General features: G+C 36.2%; 2 protein-coding genes across 2 annotated transcripts; both read left to right on the top strand.

Annotated features, from left to right (window-relative positions):
- Positions 1-1,380: 1,380 nt before the first annotated feature.
- Positions 1,381-16,026, top strand: LOC108338055 (uncharacterized). Its single transcript, XM_017574719.2, has 8 exons — positions 1,381-1,790; positions 4,631-5,373; positions 6,164-7,923; positions 12,198-12,421; positions 12,564-13,161; positions 13,246-13,327; positions 15,206-15,253; positions 15,658-16,026. Exons 1-8 carry the CDS (start codon positions 1,430-1,432, stop codon positions 15,859-15,861), a joined length of 4,020 nt encoding a protein of 1,339 aa, XP_017430208.1. The 5' UTR covers positions 1,381-1,429; the 3' UTR covers positions 15,862-16,026.
- Positions 16,027-18,573: 2,547 nt separating this feature from the next.
- Positions 18,574-20,101, top strand: LOC108338525 (NADH dehydrogenase [ubiquinone] 1 beta subcomplex subunit 3-B-like). Its single transcript, XM_017575450.2, has 2 exons — positions 18,574-18,823; positions 18,950-20,101. The coding sequence occupies exons 1-2, from the start codon at positions 18,578-18,580 to the stop codon at positions 18,971-18,973; spliced, it is 270 nt and encodes an 89-aa protein (XP_017430939.2). The 5' UTR covers positions 18,574-18,577; the 3' UTR covers positions 18,974-20,101.
- The last annotated feature ends 618 nt before the right edge of the window (positions 20,102-20,719 follow it).

Below are 20,719 nucleotides of genomic sequence, written 5' to 3'. Positions count from 1 at the left end.
TTGGAAGTAAATTTTTTTAATATGTCGCACCAATCAAATCTTACACTAATTCTCACAAACTTTACTTCCAAATCCACTCTCACTTACCTCCAAATCCACTCAAATAAATAACAAAAAATTTACCTTCAAATCTTCTCAAATCCATTCAATTATTCCTCCCCAAATCCATTCAAGTGAACAATAAAAGTTGAATCTTTTAATTCTTTCGGTTTGATCCATATCATTTAACACAAAAGAAATGTAGTTGGATTGAAAATATGATATCTATTTATTTTTAAAATTTAAGAACAAAAATTTATCAAATTTTAAGACAAACAAATTTTAATTTTATATTCAAATTTAATTATTGTAAACATATATTTAATAAAATTTTTTATTATTTAATTTGATTACAGAGAATACTAATCTTTATAAACATAAAGTTTAAGCGAAACGTATAAATATACAATTGAAATGATAAAATATACGTGCATTAACCTAAAGGATGAATCAACCACAACTACAACACACAAAAAAGTAAAATACAAGTATTTTTTCTCTATCATTTTGTTCTAAGAATCTCTTTTGTCTGAAGACAACTCTTTTCAAAAGTGTACAAACCAAGTATAAATTCTTTTTATTTTTTATATCAGAGATACTCAATGTGCTAGGAGCCAACACAATGTTTTTCTTTTATTTAATTGAGTTTAATTGTTGTGTCATCATAGATTAAAATGTAATTAGTTCGAGTTTACATATAATGTTTGCAATATATCTACACTCTTCATTTTTATCATTATCATATGTATCCATGTGACAAAATGTGACAAAGACGAGTAAACCAATTAAAAAATAAAAAATAAAAGATAATCTTATATTTTTAAAATTTTCGTTAATATACAGTAATCATATAAGAATGATATATTTGTTTGAATGACACTTAACCATTCAAATGGATTTTTATAATAGTTTCACTGTAAAATTATTTAAACATTAAAGGAAGAATATTTCAAAACTCAAATTTAGAACATTTTTCTCAAAGACTAATCCATGCACAAATCTTTCATTAGCCAATTTAACTATTTACTCCTTTTAAAATTAAACATTTTTTTATCTAAATAAAAACAACCTCATCCTTTACATATATAAAAATAACGAAAATAACAAATTCCCTAAACCTAATTAATACAATTACTTTATTATGTAAGGATCATCGTCATCATTGTCCTTTTGATGTTTTAACAAATATTTAATAGAAGAACAAAATATACAAAATTATGTAATAAAATGTGGAAGTAAAATAATTACATGACAAAATTTAAAAACAAAAATAGATAAATAACAAAATATAAAATTAATATGTTAGATCGGAATCCATTCGACTGTATTATTGTGTGATCGTTCGATCAAAACATGAGCTTAAGTAATTTCCACACAGTAAATAAATTAAATGCGAGGAGAGCACAGGGGACTCGTGCACTGCGTCGTGAGTCAAGTCCTGCCGTCACTCGCCATGGCCTCGGTGGAGCAGCCTCCTAAGAAGCGAAAGCTCTACGAGCCTTTACCGTCACCGCCACCGTCTTTGCCTCCGTCACCGCCGCCTCCTGCAACCGAACCGACCCCTCCCTCTCCGCAAACCCTACCTCCGCCGTCCCAGGAAGAGATTCTCGCAAAGCGGCGGAACAAGGACGAAATTCGAAGCGTCTACGAAGGTTACAAGCGGATTCAGCGTTGCTTGCTTCAGAAAGATGTTCCTTCCTCCATGGCAGACCTTGAACAGAGTTATCTCGTGCTCATAACTTCTTCCAGAGGTGAACCTTTTTTCCTCTCGCTCTTACCTCATTAACTAGCGGTTCTTACTATGTTTAACTGTTGTCAATTGTTTGATTGTGATCGGAATGTGATATTGCTGGATAGGAACGTTTCTATAGAATCCATTAGGAATCTTGTGCATAAAGTTCGCCTGTTTTGGCGTTACTTAGGTTTGGCCAATGTTTCGAGTATATGAAATGAAATAACTATTTTCCTTATTTGTTTCGAGCTGCTCGTGGTTTCAATTCCTTTGGAATGTTCTCTGAAACATGAAATGTTCCTCACGCATGGTGACGAATGCCGATTCTCTTACTCTGAAAAATATTGACTACTTTGTATTGAATTGATTGATTAAGCAATGCGCTTTGTGGTACACATTTTAGTATATAGATACAAGGCACATATGAAACAAGAAGAAATAAATCCATAAGTTTAAGAGATATTATAATAGTTTCCTATGATGCAACAAACTTTCCTATGATACTTAATCTTCTAAATGAGGAAACTACAAAATGGAGAAAGGATCAACAATATCAATCATATGATTGACGATAATCGACACTCTTCCTTAAGGTTATGCATTACAGAGTGCATGCCTCCAGTTTTGTAACATATGTAGGCTATCCTAGTACATGATGAGGACTTGGTCAAAACGTTTGCCAATTGATCCTTAAAACTCACAAGAAGTCTAAACCATGCATGCAAGAATCCTCTTTCTGAAATACGGGGAAAGAGTTCTGAATACTATTCACTTGAATTTAGAGTTGATAAAATCAGTGAGTTATTGTTCTCAGCTGATGTATTTTATATGTATAGATGAGAAGTGTACAATGCTTATAACACTTAATCCTTAGGCTTGGTACATACTCCCATAAAACAACTTTATGAAACTTGTAATATTAAATAATAAGAATTTTAACACTTCCCCTCGAGTTGGTGTATATAAATTGTATGCACCAAGCCTGAAATTGAATTCTAGACCCTCTTAATGACTTAGTAATAATGTTTTTAAATTGGTCATTAGAGCTGATAAATCCAATATTAGGTTCCTTGGATAACAGCTGCTCTCTAAAAAAATGAAAATTGATCTCTATTATGTGTTTAGTTCTTTCATGAACCACCGATTTGGAGACATGTTTTGACATTATGGGGAAAGGTGATGGAGCATCTATTAAGAGAAGGGATTAAGATTGCATTGGATCAATATTTTTTTTGCTAATAGAAGGTCTATAATAGAATCTTTCATATGGTTTTTATTGACTTGAAAAAAGTAATTACGATTAAGTGTCAAGAGACGTGCTTTGGTATACTTCGGAGAAGAGAGGTGTTTCCATGACATGTATTGCTGATAACTGAGTGGTAAAACTCCAAGAGGCGAAACGAAGGACCTCTGGAATGTGATTACATTAAGGTTCAGTATCAAGTTCTTGTTTAATCTAGTCTTGGAAGTTGGACATACTTACTAGAGACTCACAAAAATATTATCCCTAATTTGCATGCTTTTCACAGATGATATAGATTGGATTAAAGAATTAAGCAAAAAAGTTAACTTTAAACTTTAACTTTGGAAGCCAAAGGGTTTTGCCTAAGTTGCAGTAAGAGGAAATATATGCATTGCAATTTTTGTAAGAGAAGAGAGTGTTAGAGATATGATTGGATTACATTAAATAGGAAGATACGATATAAATATATTACCAAATATATTCTATTATTAAACTTGAGATTGAAATTGTAAAATAATTCTCGAGGGCTTAATTGTACTGTTATGGTCTTGCTATGCTATAAGGTGGCAAATTTGGGCCCCAAAGGGACAACATGAGAGAAAGGTAGGAGTAGCAGAAATGAGAATGTTGAAATGAAGGGAATTAATCGAGTTAGAGAAAATCCGAGATGGTTATGTGTAGAATTGAAGATGGTATACAATTCTCATTAATATCCTTTTGTCAGTATTTGCTATTTATGGAGGTGTAGTCCTTGAGGCACAATCTAAACTTTTAGAGCAGTACTTTTGGTTGACATTGTACTGTTCTAGCAGAACTTCTGCTGCTGCCGGCTCAGCTGGCTGACTTAAAGTGTCCTGACACCTAATGGAATGCTCTCTAACAAATGTGACTGAGATTTACAATACTCTCTAGCCTAAGGACCAATTCAGCTTAATGTCAGCTTTATCTCTCTATTTCTTCTTTATAATCCCTTCAAAATTCCTGTTTGGTCACGGCACTGAATGTTCATGTCAGGTTACTGGCCAAGGCCACATTAAACATGAAGTCATTATCATAGTAAATTAGCTTCTGTTTGGATTTCTGAAGTGCAAATACTTTGGCAATAATAATGATGTTACCATATATCAAATATGAGTGTTTGCTTCTATAATACATGAATTTGATCACTTTTTAATAAAATTGGACCCACAAAATCCCCTGATTTCCCCATGTGTGTGTGCCTTTCTTTTAGATTTCAATTTTTTGAAAACAAAAAAAAAATGTTACTGTAACTTTGCTACATTGGTCAATGTCATACATTGAACCATTAAATGGAGAAAAAAAATTCTTAACACCCCACTTCCGCTATATTAACATCATTCAGCCACTTCAGTGTGTGCAGTGATGCATTTCTTTTTGTTGTAAATTGGGGTCTCCCTGTGTTAGGCCAAGGTAGTTGCTGAAAGTACAAGGGATTTGGGTTTCAATTTCACCTCAAATAGCTATGTCTCTATCTCATGTGATTTTATTGCCTTATTAAGTGCTTAGTTTGATAGTAAACTATATTCTTTGCCAAGAATATTGAAGTTATAGATTGATTCTCTGTTTCCCAAAGTGAAGCTTCTGTATTGTGACAGGTTGTATGAGTGTACAAAGAATTGTGGCCGATCTTATTCCTCGGTATGCATGTCACTGTCCAACAGCCTTGGAAGCTGCAGCTAAAGTTGTCATTAATATGCACAACTTTAGTTTGGCATTGATTAGTAGAGGAGAGGATTCCAACGGTATTGCATTTGAAACTGCTAGAGCCTGTATTTGTGGCCTAGCTGATGTCTGCTGTGTTGCTTCATCAGTGGCACCAACATCAGCTGTAATTAGAGGAATTTGCTCAGCAGTTTTTCAGAATGTGCTCACCTTTTTTATAGCCTTATGTGAAGAAAAGGATGACTTACATATGGTTGACAAGAATTTTCTGAATATGCAAGATAACCCCGAGGTCTTTTCTGAGTTGAAACAAAAGGTTTTAGAGGAGGATGAATCTCCATTGCGTAAACTGTCCAAATTTCGAGTATTATGTCTACTTCGGATTTTTTTCTCGTGTCCAAAAGATTTGCTTGCAGCTTGTTTGGATCTCTTAGGGTCTGCTACAAAAGAGGGAACTAACAATGAAGGACAGCATTTTTTGAGCCAGGTGACTAGCATGTTTGATGATGATAAAACAGTTCATCTTTTGGATAACGCAATTAGTAGACCTAAGTCATGTACAGATTCTACTGGGTCAGGAATCAGAGATGATGAGGTTGGTGAGGAAATTGTGACCGAAGACAACCATGTTTCTGGTGTTGATTCATCCGTTGGCAAGAGCTGCTTGCTTATACGGGTAATGCTATATAATTTTAGTCTGGTGTTGGATATCATCATTTATACACAGTATGTGTTTTATATTTTTGTCCTGCAATATGGCTGTTCTAAAATTTACATACATAAGTCTTTACATTTATTCTTTACTTTATTATTGCTCTATTATGATGATATCATGTACCGGGACCAAATTGACACTGTTATATAAATCACAAATGTCGGGGACCTTATTGTGAACATTCTTTTTCAAGTTAGTAAAAAGTTGTAAGGTTTAATCATATGTAGGGACTAAAGTTATAAATGTTGTCAGGTGTAGGATGATATTGTTAATTTAACCATTTTACTTTTATTGGGGTTGGTTCTCTCTGGTCTCTCCCCCTTTCCTTGTTTTATTTGTATAATGTAATACTATATAATACTATTATGGCATCCACATTCAGATGTGAACCACATCAAAAGTTTCTAATTTGTATCAAGTTCTCGTCATTTGTTAGAAATTTAAGATGTTGTGGGGTCTGTTTGTATTGCTCATTAATTCCTTGTTTTCTTCAAAAGAAAATGATTTCATACATAGTTTTTCATCGTAAAGACATGATTTGATATGATTTTCAGGTTTGAGTTTTATTTTAAGTTCCATGATTGAGCTTTATTCTTTTTAGGTTTTATATTTTGTTAATTATTAGCATATTGATTGCTGATGAAACTAAAGAATGTTAAACTTTGTACTTTTTGCTTAATTTTCGCTAGTTAGGAATTTTAATTCTATTAAGTTCTTACTTAGAAGCCTTTTCTGGGCATTCTGTATACAGGTTCTTGACAAGGATCCCCCACTCCGGAAATGGATATTGTGTAGGTGTAAGAAGTTACTTGACTTGCTCCCAAATGCATCACTGGAGATTTTGTCAGTACTGCAAGGAATTATTGGAATGTTTCCTCAACAAACAGATTTGGAAGACTGTCAAGCAGATAGTGATGAAGATAAATCTGATTCTTCAATTTACATGAAGAGTAAGAAGTACATGGTTCCTAGAATCTCTGAGGAACATGAAAGCATTGGTGAATCATCTGGAAAAGGCAGCAATTTGAGAGTTTATGTTGGTTCTACTGATGGTTTTACTGATAAGGTTTCTGATAAATATGTGATGGCTCATAGCTCTGCAGTTTCTCTTGACAATGCTCCAGCATTGAAAGTGGATTTACAGTATGATAATGGAGTCTCAAAGCCCATGAACATTGGGGTGGGGGAAGAAGGAAATATGCCAAATGTTAGATGTTCCACACCTAGGGACTCAGTAAGCCATCAAGTATTTTCACCTGCAGTTAGAACACCAGTAAATTTTAGGAGTAATTCATTTGATGGTAGAAATGACTTTCTGAATGTAGAGAAAAATCAAGTCTCAAGTATGAATTTCAGTTCACCACCGTTGAGATCCTCTAGTGGATCTGCTAGTAATTCTTTGGCATCTCCTAATCATCATTTTATGTCACCAACTGCTTCAACAAAAGGTCAAATTGTGTGGTGCTGTGATGGGGATCCCGCAGCCATGGATATTGTCTCTGCTTCTAGGCTGCTATGGATAGGTTATGTGGGACCTGATGTGCCCGAAAGTCATATTAGGTTTCACCTAGAAAGATTTGGTCCTATTGAAAAATTTATTTTCTTCCCAGTTAAAGGATTTGCCTTAGTCGAGTACAGAAGGATCATTGATGCAATAAAAACTCGATACTGTTTACCTGGATGTTTCCCTTGCCGTGTAAAGTTCATGGATGTAGGACTTGGAACTAGGGGTGCAATGAACGGTGTTGCAGTTGGCTCTAGTTGTCATATTTATATTGGAAATATTCCCAGTCAATGGGCCAAGGATGAGGTCATGCATGAAACAAGAAAAATGATCCACAAGGGTCCTCTTGCATTCATTGATCTTAGCTGTGAGTTTGCATTACTTATGGAATTTGAAACGCCTGAAGAAGCTACAGCTGTCATGTTGCATCTGAGACAACTGCGAAGAGAAAGAAGTAACTACAACCAGCATTTTGGTCCAGCTCCAGGAACAGTTAATGTTGGAATTGGGCATGCTTATATGGATGGTGGAAGACCTGTACCTCCCCCTCCCCATCCTGACCTTCAAGTTAACAATTCTGCTGGATCTCCACATGCTCGAACTCTACCAGGGAGCCCCGCAGATAGCAGTCGAACAGGGATGTCTCACTTGTCCAACTTACTTGCTTCATTGCGCTCAAAGTATAATATTAATCAAAACCAAAGTCTCCATGATAATTATAGGACTGGCAATAATTGTCCTTCCATGCGTGAAGAAGATATGGTGCCATCCAGCACTCTTTGCATAACTATTCCACATTGTAGTAGCTCTATGTTCCTTTCAGATGATGAGTTGATGTCCATTTGCAATCTTGCCATTGGAAACGCTGGATCCATTGTGCAGTTGACACAAGCAAGCACACAGATGGGGTGCAGTTGGTTTGTCGAATGCAGTAATATTGATGGAGCAGTTTCTACTCTAAAGAATCTCCGTGGTTGTCCTGGATTGTTCTTTCAGATAGAATTCAGGTATACTAGATGCATTTTTATAATGTACACACATATTTTGATGATTTTCCCATGTGGAAGCATATGCCCCAAACTGCATTTTTTCCTCATACTCTCTTAAGTCAAAACAAAAGATACCCAATAGAATCTGCATTTGAACACCTGGTTCTCTTTTTTCTTAATTATTTTAATTGGATTTTCATTTTGACTTGTTCACGAGATTGTATGTAATATATACATTCTAAGTACCAAATTGATTATTAGCTAGTCTTATTTGACTCTAGTGTAAAATATACTAAATATGGCACGATGTTGTTACTAACGACTAGGCCCTTTCCTCTATAGAAAAACAATGTAAAACCCCAAAGTAGCATGTTTAGATTGTCTTGCTGTCTTAAATGTATTTTATGAATTTTACATTTGAAATTCCATAGTTATTTATTTCTCATTACAACTAACTCACTATTTTAAGAACTTTCAAATGATAATAGTAAAAAATATTGAACATGGACAGTTTGCCCATTGATATAAAATTTGGTCAAATAATCCATAATGTTTATCTTGAGACCTAACCAAACAACTTAAGCTTTTAGGGGGTGTTAGGATATAGGATGATAGAATAGGTGGGTTTAGGAGTTAAGGGTGTGGGGGTGTCGATTGTTAAAGGGGTAGCGGGTCAGAGCTGATATAAATAGAGGATTTTCGAGTATTATTTTGTAAATTCAGGTTTAGCCTCTCAACCAGGGAGGTTATGCTCCCAACCCCATTCTCTGTAAAGTGACAATTCTGTTACTGTGAATAAGAGAATCCATTCTATTATCTATTGTCAGTGGGTGTTATTGTTTGGGTTTCATCTCTTTTATCGAGTGTGTTGTTAGGTTCCAAACCCAAGAACCTAATAAATTGGTCCGACCTGCCGGATCTGCTTGGGAGGGGACTGCTAGATCGAGACGTCGCCGGAATCGTGCGAGGGTGAAGGAAATTGCAGTTGATAGAATGAAGGCGTAGACAGGGGAGCTGCGACCAGATTATGCAGTAATATGCCAAGATTATGCTGCATTACGCCAAAATTATGCTGCAATATGCCAAGATTTGCAAGAAATAATGAGGATGATGGGGGCGGGCTCACAACAACGACGAACAATCAAGTGGAAGTCAGGCTTCCGTAAACGGGAACCAGCGACAGGCTTCCGTAAACGAGAACCAGCGACGGTGCGAGGAGGATATTGGAGGGACTGTGGGTAGCGATCACGGTGGGACCCAAACCCACGATCACGGTGGCGATCACCAGGAGGTGCACAATCAATGGCGGAAAAGGGTTGAATTAACCGCTTTCGAAGGGCTGGACCCATTAAACTGGATCAATAGGGCGGAGAGGGTTTTCGAGCTTCAAGGAGTAGCGCAGGAGGAGAAAGTGCGATTTGCGAACATAAGCATGGAGGGTAGTGCGGGCTACTGGTTCAGAGCCTGGAAGGAGAAAGCCAAGAATCGTTCGTGGGATGGGTTGAAGGAAGCCCTGGTGACAAGGTTTGGAACCTATGTTGAGCGTTTGGCGGCATCGAAACAGACTGGGATGGTGGCGATGCGGATTGCAAAGGATGGTGAAGAATTCCAGGGAGGCAAAAAGGTCGGGAACGGGAGCGGGATTGAAGACCAGTCGTCTTGGGGACGACCGAGCGAAGAGGTGACACTGTCCGAGACCTATTGCTATAACCCATGCCGATTGAAAGTTACCGAGCGGTCAGAGGCCGATCGCCATAATCCGGGACGACCGTTCGGTCCAAGCCATCAGTGGCCAGAAAAGAGTCGAGGGACGGTTATTTTGGGGGAGGATGAAGAGGTGGAGACTGAGGAAGCTGAGACCGAAGTAGACCGGAAGCAGATGGAGATGTCCATTTTCTCGGCTGGAGGCCTCACTCAGCCAAAAATGATGAAGCCGAACGGTTTGATAGGGGCCGAACGGGTATGGTTTTGACCGACAGTGGAGCTAGCCACAATTTCATAGGCAAGGGACTGGTCGAGGAACGGGGTTTACCCATGGAGGATACCCAACCGTACCAGGTGACCTTGGGGGATGAGCAGAGGAAGAAAACCAACACAGACCGAACGGTTGAAGATAGTGGGAAGGAACCGAACGGTAGATCGAGGGTTGCCGAGCGGTCCGAGGTCAAGCGCAATATCCCAGGTGAGGTTTCCGAGCTATTCGAGACCGAATTAGACCTGAAGCAGACCGAGTTGTCCACTCTCTCGGCTGAGGCCCTACTCAGCCAAAAGCGATGAAGTTGCACGGTTCGATAGGGAACCGAGCGATATTGACCATTAAAGGACGAAACCGAACGGTGTTGCCCGTTAAAGGACGAAACCGAACGGTGTTGCCCATTATAGGAAGAAACCGAACGGTATTGACGAGGGTGTTCAATCAAGGAGGGAAGAAGGTATTCAGGGGGATCCAACACTAGCTAGAAGGTGGGGGGAGCCAGAAGCTTTGTTAAAAATAAAGGAAGTAGAACCGTGGACCTTGGTGTGGGATTTGGGGGTGATAGGAAGGAAAGAGGAACAATGGAAGATAGTGGAGGAGGAATTGCCACCACCTAAGCCTCCTGACCTGAATTGGTGGGCAGTAGCCAGTGGATTCTCTTCAGATGATAACAAGATGATGAAGAGGAGCCAAGAGACCAAGTTTTTCGGTTCCAACCTTGAGGACAAGGTTGTTCTGCAGGGGGGTGTAATGTTAGGATATAGGATGATAGAATAGGTGGGTTTAGGAGTTAAGGATGTGGGGGTGTCGGTTGTTAAAGGGGTAGCGGGTCAGAGCTGATATAAATAAGCTCTTGTAACTCTGCAGAGGATTATCGAGTATTATTTTGTAAAGTCAGGTTTATCCTGTAGAGAGAGGTTATGCTCTCAACCAGGGAGGTTATGCTCCCAACCCCATTTTCTGTAAAGTGACAATTCTATTACTGTGAATAAGAGAATCCATTCTTTCATCTCTATTATCTATTGTCAGTGGGTGTTATTGTTTGGGTTTCATCTCTTTTATCGAGTGTGTTGTTAGGTTCCGGCAGGTCGGACCAATTTATTAGGTTCCTGGGTTTGGAACCTAACAACACACTCGATAAAAGAGATGAAACCCAAACAATAACACCCACTGACAACAGATAATAGAGATGATAGAATGGATTCTCTTATTCACAGTAATAGAATTGTCACTTACAGAGAATGGGGTTGGGAGCATAACCTCCCTGGTTGAGAGCATAACCTCTCTCTATAGGCTAAACCTGACTTTACAAAATAATACTCGATAATCCTCTGCAGAGTTACAAGAGCTCTATTTATATCAGCTCTGACCCATTACCCCTTTAACAACCGACACCCCCACACCCTTAACTCCTAAACCCACCTATTCTATCATCCTATATCCTAACAGGGGGGATGAAATGTGGCTCTTGGCATGATAACACAACCTTTGTTATCAAGTGTTTAGGGGTTTGATTCTCATTGTCTCAAGCTTTTCTTAATAGTGTGCATGTTAAAGCTTCAAGCCAAAAGGACTAATCCGGGAAATGGTGTTTTAAAGATATAAAACCTAATCTTGGGCCTTTGCCTGACAGTATAAGCTTATTGAGTGATTTTTTTTAAGACCACAGCTAACTATTCAACAGTAAATTGCCTAATATATGCATTCCAAAAACATTATTATGGACAATCTCAAATGGGTGCATGGGAGCACTAGATGGGATGGCACCCAGGATGCTGGGTTCAAGCTAATAATTTTGAGGCAAGTGTTAGCGTGTCTGGTGAAATTTCATTTCCTCATAGGTTGTTGGGGCATGAGACACAGTGATACCAAAATTATGAAAACTGGTGTTGTTAGAGGCAGTCCAAGCTTTTCCCCGTGTTTGTCTCTAGTGTAGCACCACTGTTTGGGACACTGGGACATATCAGTCTCAACATAGAATCTGAAAGTAAATCTCAAAATGCACTAGTTTTTGGAAGAACACAAGCTGAGACATAGATGGAGTGTGACAATGTTATCAAAATTAGGCCATTGCAATCGAAGTGTACTGGTTTTGGGTGGTGTACTCCTCTCACCAAATCATCACATAACCCCTCTAATTTTATGATCAAAAACATAATATTTAGACTAACTTATTTTTTATAGACATATCATGGTGAAATACCTCCAAAAAATATTGCGAAGTCCAACAGCATTATATTGTCTCTCAGTAAGTCCTCAGAATAATTCATTAGTGTTTTCTAACTTACATAGTTCTTGTTCTCTCTGCTCTATACAGCAAACCTGAACATCAGAACACTGCACCGTTTTCAGTTAAACCAGAGAACAATTCTATGGAGCTTGTATCCCCCAGAATAAATTCTGAAAATCATACCAGTGGAATACAGAGTGCACCTCTGCCTCATTCAAACTGGCACTTTCCTGGTTCTAGGGAGATGTCAGAGGTTGGGGCAAGGAAACCTGACGGTTATGATAATTTGTCTCAGGATCCTCATCAAGGAGGTAGTGTTCTATGAATTCTATTTGTCTCAGGACAGTTTTTTCTTGGTTATGGAATTACAAATCAAATAACTTAGGTGCATATGTTGCTTTCTGATGAACAATTGTGCCTGTTTCTGACATTGAGTTCAATCTTCTACCTCAGGTAATGTTCCACATTCACACTCTGGAGCACATGGACCTTCCATCCCACCACTGCAGCAAATTCAGTCATCTACTTTTTCTCACCCTGTTTATGCTCCTCCAAATGGTCCATGGGATCATCGGGGAATTAATAATCATTTTCCTGTCAACCAATTCAACACAGGAGTAATGCCAAATAATTTTCATGGTAATGCTGTTGTAAGTCCTTTTATTCCTGCTTCAGTGACTCCACTTGCTCAGATACAAGGAACTCCAATGCATCCCTATAACCAGCAGGTGCCTCCATCAATTGCACCACCACCTTTATCATCCTTACCACCTCCGCAGCCTGAAATGCCACCTCCACTTCCTCCTTCTCCACCACCTTTACCCCAGGTTCAGCCTCCCTTGGTTCCTCCACTGCCTAGTTCTCCTCCTCCCCCTCCTCCTCCGCCACTGCCTGTCCAAGAACCAGTCAATTTAGAATGTTCTGTACAGTCTTTGCAGTATCAATGGCAGGGGAATCTATGTAAAAGTGGGGTCAATTACTGTACAATTTATGCGTGCAAGGCAGATTCAGCTATTTGCCGATACTCAAATGCCATACCCGAGCCTGCTGAGTAAGACACTAATTGTTGCTTGGTTATTTGTCAATATTGTTTTTTCTAATTGAAGTCCATTCATATTGCTTTTCTCTGGTGCAGGTGGCCCACAAAATTAGACATGACAAAACGCACGGATCTTAGACATGTAAAATCAACATTTGCTGCTACACCATCTCATAGAGTAAGTTTTCCCGCATCCTTTGGCTGCTTCTCTCCCCCTCCCCCTCCAACCTTCTCATGGTCATTTTGTCAAGAATGTGTGTAATTTGTTAATTGATGTTTTTTCTTAGGCTGTTAAATTAGATGGATTCTTTGATTATATTCTTGGGCTTACATTGCTCAAGATACTATAGCATGCACAAACATTGTCAGCATGCTTTGGTTTCCATCGAGCTTCCCTTGTAATTTCTAATTTGCTTGTTAATCTTATTTTCTTTGTTACGTGTCTGGCTTCCTCTTGTCTACAAATTTGATTTATAAGGACCTGTTGCATGGTATAATTATCATAATTATTTTTTTTTCCATAACCATGACCAATTTTGATTGGACTGTATTTGTAAATTACTGAATTAGAAATAAAATTCAGCAACCTTTTTGAAGTTGGTATCAAATCTCCGAATTTTGGGGATGTTGTACTTCTAAGTCTAAACCTAACTCAATCCAAATAGTTAGTTCTCGAAATGGGGACTGGTCAAACCTTTTAGCGCTACTTCCACCATATCCATAGGGATCTCATCACTGACCTCTCCCATGATTGTGCGCATAGAACGTTAAAGTTTTGGGGTTAAAGATATTCAACTATGAAAGTTATGGATCTAGGTAGGATTGATTTTCTTTTTATATTGCACTGACAAAGCTGCCGGCCTGGTAGATTTTGGTGAGGTTTGTATGGTCCAGTGTTGGATCAATGATAGTGATAGATCAGATTAGCGGCCAAAATAGTGAATGCTTATTGCTGAACTCAGTGTCCTAGTCCTGTTCAATGCGATTCAGCAGTGAGGACGTGTGGTGTGTTACCATTTTGGACTTTTGCTGGACCTAATTCTAGCCCATGCGATAGGAACTGCCCAAGCCTTTACAAGTTCTACTTAAGCTATGTATATAGTTGATGTGGGTTATCAACAGTTACCACCCAAAACAAGCGTGTCTATGGAGTCTGTTCACACTAGTCCTCAACTTCAGGGGAAGAGTAGTCTAGAAGTTAGTCTCTTGTGTTGTCGTCCTTTCCTCTTATGCAGGATTGACATCTTCCTTCGGCACTACTTGTCAGAAAACCACCGGCTTGCATGAAAAACACCCCACAAATAAGCGTGTAAGTGAAGGTTGAGAGGTATATTTTATCAGTTCAACTTTCATTTAAGACTTTAAGGGATTTATACCATGGATCGATGTAGCAGTGAATCTGTAACAGCACCCAAATGACTGTCTTTCGTTTTACTTGTTCTTCTCTGGCCTTGAGATGTACGAGTGCTGTCTTGCTGTCATATGGGCAGTGAAACAAGTTTAGGCACAATATGTGCAATGATAAATATGTTAATTTTTTTAAAAGTCGAGATGCAAATATTACATGATATAATAATTATAATTATATACTATTCTTATATAATTATGTATCATATTTATATAACTATAATTATGTATTGCTGATATTTTTTTCTCTGTATTTTTCTTAGTAAGGTTGATATCATATTGATTTGTTACCGTCATATTATTGCTGGATTTTTACCTCTTAAAAAGTTGATTGAAAAGGCCTAATCCTAGCCAAATTTGAACAAAAATGTTATATTCACGTTACGGTATTGATTCATTCGCTACTTTAGAGATTTGTAGACGAGACATAGTTCTGATACCGAGACAGTTGTATAATATGTGTACAAGCATCCAATATTATTTAAAGTATTTGATTGAGGTTGTCGGTCATGCATAACCAGGCTGAATGATGTTGTGTAATCCATGTGACCGACCTTACGTAGTGGATAAGGCTTTGTTATTGTAGAGGTTGTGTGCATCACTGTATCATTCCCAGAATCTGACTTTGTGGTATTGATTTCTGGTGCAGAGGGAAGTGTGCCGTCTGATCCCATCTTCCACTAGTGATCTCAAAAGGGTATCTTTTCTTTTCCTCATTTATATCTGATTTCAAGTTGCTGTCCCTCTCAGAACCGTTCACTTAATCTTATGGCGGGTTTAGTTTACCTGTCTATGTTGTTACTGGGATTTCCAGGAGCAACTAAATTATCTCATAATTTCTAGTTCTATTCACAATCCTTTGATAAATGTTTTCGTAATTCACTTTTAACCACTTGCAGAGATGTACTTAATATTTTCTTAATTTGTTATTAAATAACCTCTTATGGTGCTCTATTTCTTAAATCCTCTTAACATCATAATTATTCTGATGTTTATATTTTACGTAAATTTGGTCACGTGAATTTACTATAGTGAGAATTGGAATTTGTGCTTTGTCCTGTAACATTCCCATTCCTTTTGATGACCCTTTGTCAAAACCAGTTTCAGGATTTCATATCATACTTAAAGCAGAGGGACTGTGCTGGGGTTATTAAAATCCCAGCTTCAAAATCCATATGGGCAAGGCTGCTATTCATTCTCCCCCACTCACTTGAAACTTGCTCTTTGCTTTCTATTGCACCTGATCCCTCAGATTGTCTCATTGCTTTGGTTCTTCCCAAAGAAACGAACTTTGAGTGGATATGATTTTGATAGGTATCCTTTATCAAAAGTAAAATGATATAGCTTAGCCCGTAGTGGAGCTGAAGGCATATTTTATATGCTCAAGGCGAATGAATGTAAATTATCCTGTTGTAGTTCTAACAATGCTGATGTGAAATTTTTGTTGATATCGATCCTAGATTCTTTCTCCTTTTTGTTCTACAATTTGTCCAGCTTGAGTTTAATAAACTCTTAAATTAGTCTTCACAACATGTGGATTTTTTAATTCTCTTGAAAATTTAAAATTTCTAGATAGTTCTCAATTTTGCAAACTGTCATTCAGTTTAATTTTTTTAATGGAAAGCGAAAGCAAAAGGTAAAGTAGATAAAAATATTTATCATGAATGCAATGCATACATACGATTTCAAAGTCTTATTTAAATATTCACTCTATGAAGTCATTTTTACAAGTCTCAAGTACTTTTCCCTTTGTTTGATGTTTTGTGCATAAACCAAACCGCTGCCATTTAAAGAAACTTTTGCTCCATCATATTTAAATCATTTAACCAAAGTTGATAACTAGTTATCGTGCTGTATTGGATCCAATTTATTGTTTTCTGAATTTTAATAATTTTTTCCTATACTTATTTTTTGTTCTAATCCGCAACATTACATTCGAATAGCGAACTTTCAAATTAGCAATCTGAAAAGTAAAAAAGGGAAAAAAGAAAAGAGAATTTTTACACCCTGTAAATTAGCATCTACTTGAAAATTTTATTTTAAAAATATTAACATATATTAATAAGTTAATTTAAAAAAATATATGATCACAATATAATTAGCTATTGAACGATTTTTTATTTATCATGGAATGTGAAGATATCATCCTAAAAAATAGCATTCTAAATTGTGGTCAAAGAAATTATTGAAACTACGGGGAGATGAAGATACAACACAGGATGCGGATATGATACAATTCAAACACAGCAATATAACAAATGTCACAAGACATTGGGCCAAATATGACAAGAATACAATGTCTTAAATCAATACAAAATTAAAAAAAAATGTGTTACAATCCACCAAATTATATAATAATTCCAATTTGTAGTATTCACTTATAAGTTTAAAAATTAAAATAAATTATAAAATGCAACCTGGCTAGGACTATTTGAAGTGTCCGTTAGATGTCCCAATATGGATACATGTTTGAAGTTGATCAACATAGCATACTATTTTAAAGTGTCTGTGCATCCTGACACTATCATTAACAAAAAATTGAAATTTTGCTGACTAAATAACAACTTGAGGACATGAATTCTTTTTATCTCACACACCCAACTAATGTAATATTGTTAAATTTTCTTAATTAATGAATATTAGTGTTGTCAAAATGGATTATAACCTGCGAACCAATCCGACTCACCACGGGTTTGAGTTGGATTGGATTTGAAAAAAATGTAATTTTTTTTATGCGGGTAAGTTTTCAACCCGACTCACCGGTTGAACCTGTGGTGAGCCGGATTGGTACCTAATTTAATTTAATTATTTATTATTTTGTGTTTCAACATTATTAATTAGCATTTATTTTATTATATTGTAGATGGTGATAAAGTAAATGTTTCAAGACAAAAAAATATTATAGATTTATCTATTCAAGACTCTAATATTATAATGGACAAGTGATACAAAAATTCTCAATATTAAAAACTCATTTGTTCGTCTTTTGTACATGTTTTTTGATTACGCTTGGATTGTATGATAATTTTTTATTTATTTTGAATTGTCTTTGAAGTTTAACATCATTTTAGTGTGAGGTTTATTTAGATTTGAATTAAAAAAATTATAATTTTTTTATTTTAAAAATAACTTAAAATTAAATCAGTGGGTCAACCCGTTTAACCCACCAACCCGTGGTGGGTTGGACCGAGTTTGAATTTTTTCAGTTTGCTAATAAGTGAGCCGGGTTGGATTGATTCACTAAATGATCAACCTGTGATGGATCGGGTCAGATCGAGTCGGGTTACCTGTTTTGACAACTCTAATGAATATCTAACTTCAAGAAAAATGTATTCGATCCAAAACTTTCTCACATCGCTTGATAACACCAAAGGTCTTGCAGAATCATGAATGCAAACAAGCTCAGAGCTCGGATCAACAGCCTGCAAAAATAAAAAAGAACATCTAATAATTCAATGAAGGTATCAACAACTCAATGATACCACACAAGTTGTCAAACTTGAGAACTTGAGAACCTATGCAAGATCGTGGAGCTCCAGTAGAATCAACTCATAAGAGTCTGCCTATTATAAAAAGTAATATTAAGAAGCTTATTAATGACATATATGCATAGCATAATATTCTTAACAATAATTCAACATTTCAACTCCCTGATAAAACAAAGTATAAATGACCAAATCAAATATAAATGTGAAAAAAATAAGATCCTATGAGAAAACATTTCAAAAAGAAGTTAAATGTTTATATGAGAAAATGATGCAATATTTAAAGAAAGAAAGAAAAAAAAAACTCACTCTGTAAGCACAAGTTAATAAAGAAAACATGTTGCTTAATTTTACTATTAACCTGTAAGTTTCTTTGAAGGTTGAAAAGGAAGTAGAGTTTGAGTTTGAATTTAAGAAGGATATTTGAATTTAGGGAGGTGTAGGCAGAAAAAATGGAGAAGCAGGAAGAAGTGAAGGAAGAAATCCCCCAAAGAAGAATAAGGGGTCCGGGCCTGGGTTGAGCAGAGTCCAATAAGATGCAAAGAAAAGAAAGAAAATGGAGAGAGAGAGAGTGCGAGAGAATCGAAATCGAAGAGGAAATGGGATCGGGAAAACACACGGCAGAGTTCTTCAGAAGAAGGGATGCGTGGAGGAAGCATCCCATGCTCACCAATCAGTTCCGGCACGCCACCCCTGGCCTTGGCATCGCCCTCGTCGCATTTGGCTTCTATCTCGTCGGCGAACAAGTCTACGATCGCCTCAATGCTGATTCTCATGCTCACGTACTATTATCTTCTTCTTCTTCTTAGGGTTTCCTCGTATTCTTCCTATTCCTATTCAATTCACTAATTATTCACACACTACCACTGTTAATTGAACATGATTTGATATCTTTTGTCCTCTTGCAGGTGAAAGCCGAGAACCACCACTAATCTCAACAATTGGATTCCATCGTCGCTTTCCCTCTTTCATAATAAGCTTTGTCTTCATCCATATTCTCGCAGCCTTTATAAATTTCAGACTATGTTGCCTTCTTTGCATCGTTGACATTGCAATATACTTTCTTTTTTTCTATCGCATTCCTGCTTTTGCCTGTCACCGCCTTTTTCAGCAGACATCAAATTCATTCCTTTGCGTCTCAACCATCCCTTAATTTGTTATATTCGTATTTTCAGCAACATCTGGTAACTGTGAGTCGATTTACTCACTGACTTATTAGGAAATAAAATTGATCAGTTGTTTTGGGATTGAATTTGCCTTCAGTAATGTCCAGGACTGGATTGATGCCAATTTTAGGGACCAAAATCGAGGTTTCAGACAAGATATGTGAATTTCCCTCTTGCGAGTTTGGAAGAAAACTGAACTGTAGGAGTAGTGTCTTCTTTTTGTTTTGGGTAATTGAATTGGACTTCGTCGTTGGAGTAGTATCTTGGTTCGGGTTATTGAATTGGTTGCTTAACTCTAGCCTCCTGTGTTTCGAAAACAAAAAAGCATTTATAACAGAAGTGAAATGTCAGTAACACACTTTATTATTAGGTTATTTCAAATAAGTAGGAGGATCGGGAATGGCATAAATTGTAGTATGAATATGAGAACGTTGATTCCTGTACTTCACCCATCTCAATCTGCATCTTCTAATAGACATTTTTGTCCTTTATTTGTTAAAGTATGAAAAAGTTTAATGATGATCCAACCACCAACAATTTTTAACCCTGTTCTATAAACCCCTTGCATGCACTTCCATTCCATTTCTCTACTATTTCATTTTTTAGTTCTTTCATTGAGTTTTTTTTTAGAGGTTGTATTCTGAAAGTGGTGATACAACGGTGGTGATTGTAATCGATTGTGGTGGTCGTGCTGTGTGGTGTGGTTCTTGAAGGAGAAAAGTGTTGAAACAGATTTGCAGATTCAAAAGGCATCAACGAGGTTAGTAGATATAATGTAAGCACTCTTACCTGTTGGAACTTCGGTTAAGGATGTACCAACTTCGGTTAAGGATGTACCGGCATTCAGACGCCGGCTGTTATGTTCGTATGTGTTAATCATATTGTTTTTTGAATTATTTTGTTTTTTAAATTTTTTATTATTTATGATGTATTAGTTAATTTTGTAGATATTTTTTATATAGTAATTAATTTGTTGTTGTTATTAAATATCTTATATTTGTTATGAAGTTATTATTTTTTTATACGTGTTAATGAAGTTTAATTTAATTTTGAATATTTTTTTTGTTTAGTTTTTAGTTTATAATATCTTATGTTATTTTATATTTATTATATACATTTTTTGTGTTAATTTTATTATTTTTCATTTAATTTAAAATATTTGATGTTATTTATGATAGATTAGTTAATTATTTAGGTGTTATTTTTTATGTAGTAGTTAAATTTTTGTTATTAAATTTTTTTATTTGTTATTAAGTTTTTTATGTTTTGTACGTGTTAATAATTTGAAGTTTTATTTAATTTTGAATACGTTTTTTGTTTTTTATTTAGTATTTAATTTAGAATATATTTTGTTATTTTGTATTTATTGTATAACTTTTTTAAGTGTTACTTTTTTTAAGTGTTGATTTTTTCTTTTGATTTAATTTATAAGATGTTTATATTTGGTAATTTTTATTTAAATTTTAAAATATTTTCTTATATCTTATTTGTTATTTATTACTTTAGTTGTAA

The sequence above is a fragment of the Vigna angularis genome, chromosome 7 (assembly GCF_016808095.1).
Source record: "Vigna angularis cultivar LongXiaoDou No.4 chromosome 7, ASM1680809v1, whole genome shotgun sequence".
Taxonomy (NCBI): Eukaryota; Viridiplantae; Streptophyta; class Magnoliopsida; order Fabales; family Fabaceae; genus Vigna; species Vigna angularis.
The sequence above is the reverse complement of the archived record's forward strand: the minus strand, read 5'-3'. Positions and strand labels throughout refer to the sequence as shown.

Bases quoted from the DNA above. Each gene is read 5' to 3' on its own strand.
- LOC108338055 (XM_017574719.2), top strand. From the start codon at position 1,430: ATGCGAGGAGAGCACAGGGGACTCGTGCACTGCGTCGTGAGTCAAGTC. The intron at 13,162-13,245 runs GTAAGACACTAA...TCTCTGGTGCAG, and splicing joins GCCATACCCGAGCCTGCTGA to GTGGCCCACAAAATTAGACA. The intron at 13,328-15,205 runs GTAAGTTTTCCC...TTTCTGGTGCAG, and splicing joins CTGCTACACCATCTCATAGA to AGGGAAGTGTGCCGTCTGAT.
- LOC108338525 (XM_017575450.2), top strand. From the start codon at position 18,578: ATGCAAAGAAAAGAAAGAAAATGGAGAGAGAGAGAGTGCGAGAGAATC. The intron at 18,824-18,949 runs GTACTATTATCT...GTCCTCTTGCAG, and splicing joins ATGCTGATTCTCATGCTCAC to GTGAAAGCCGAGAACCACCA.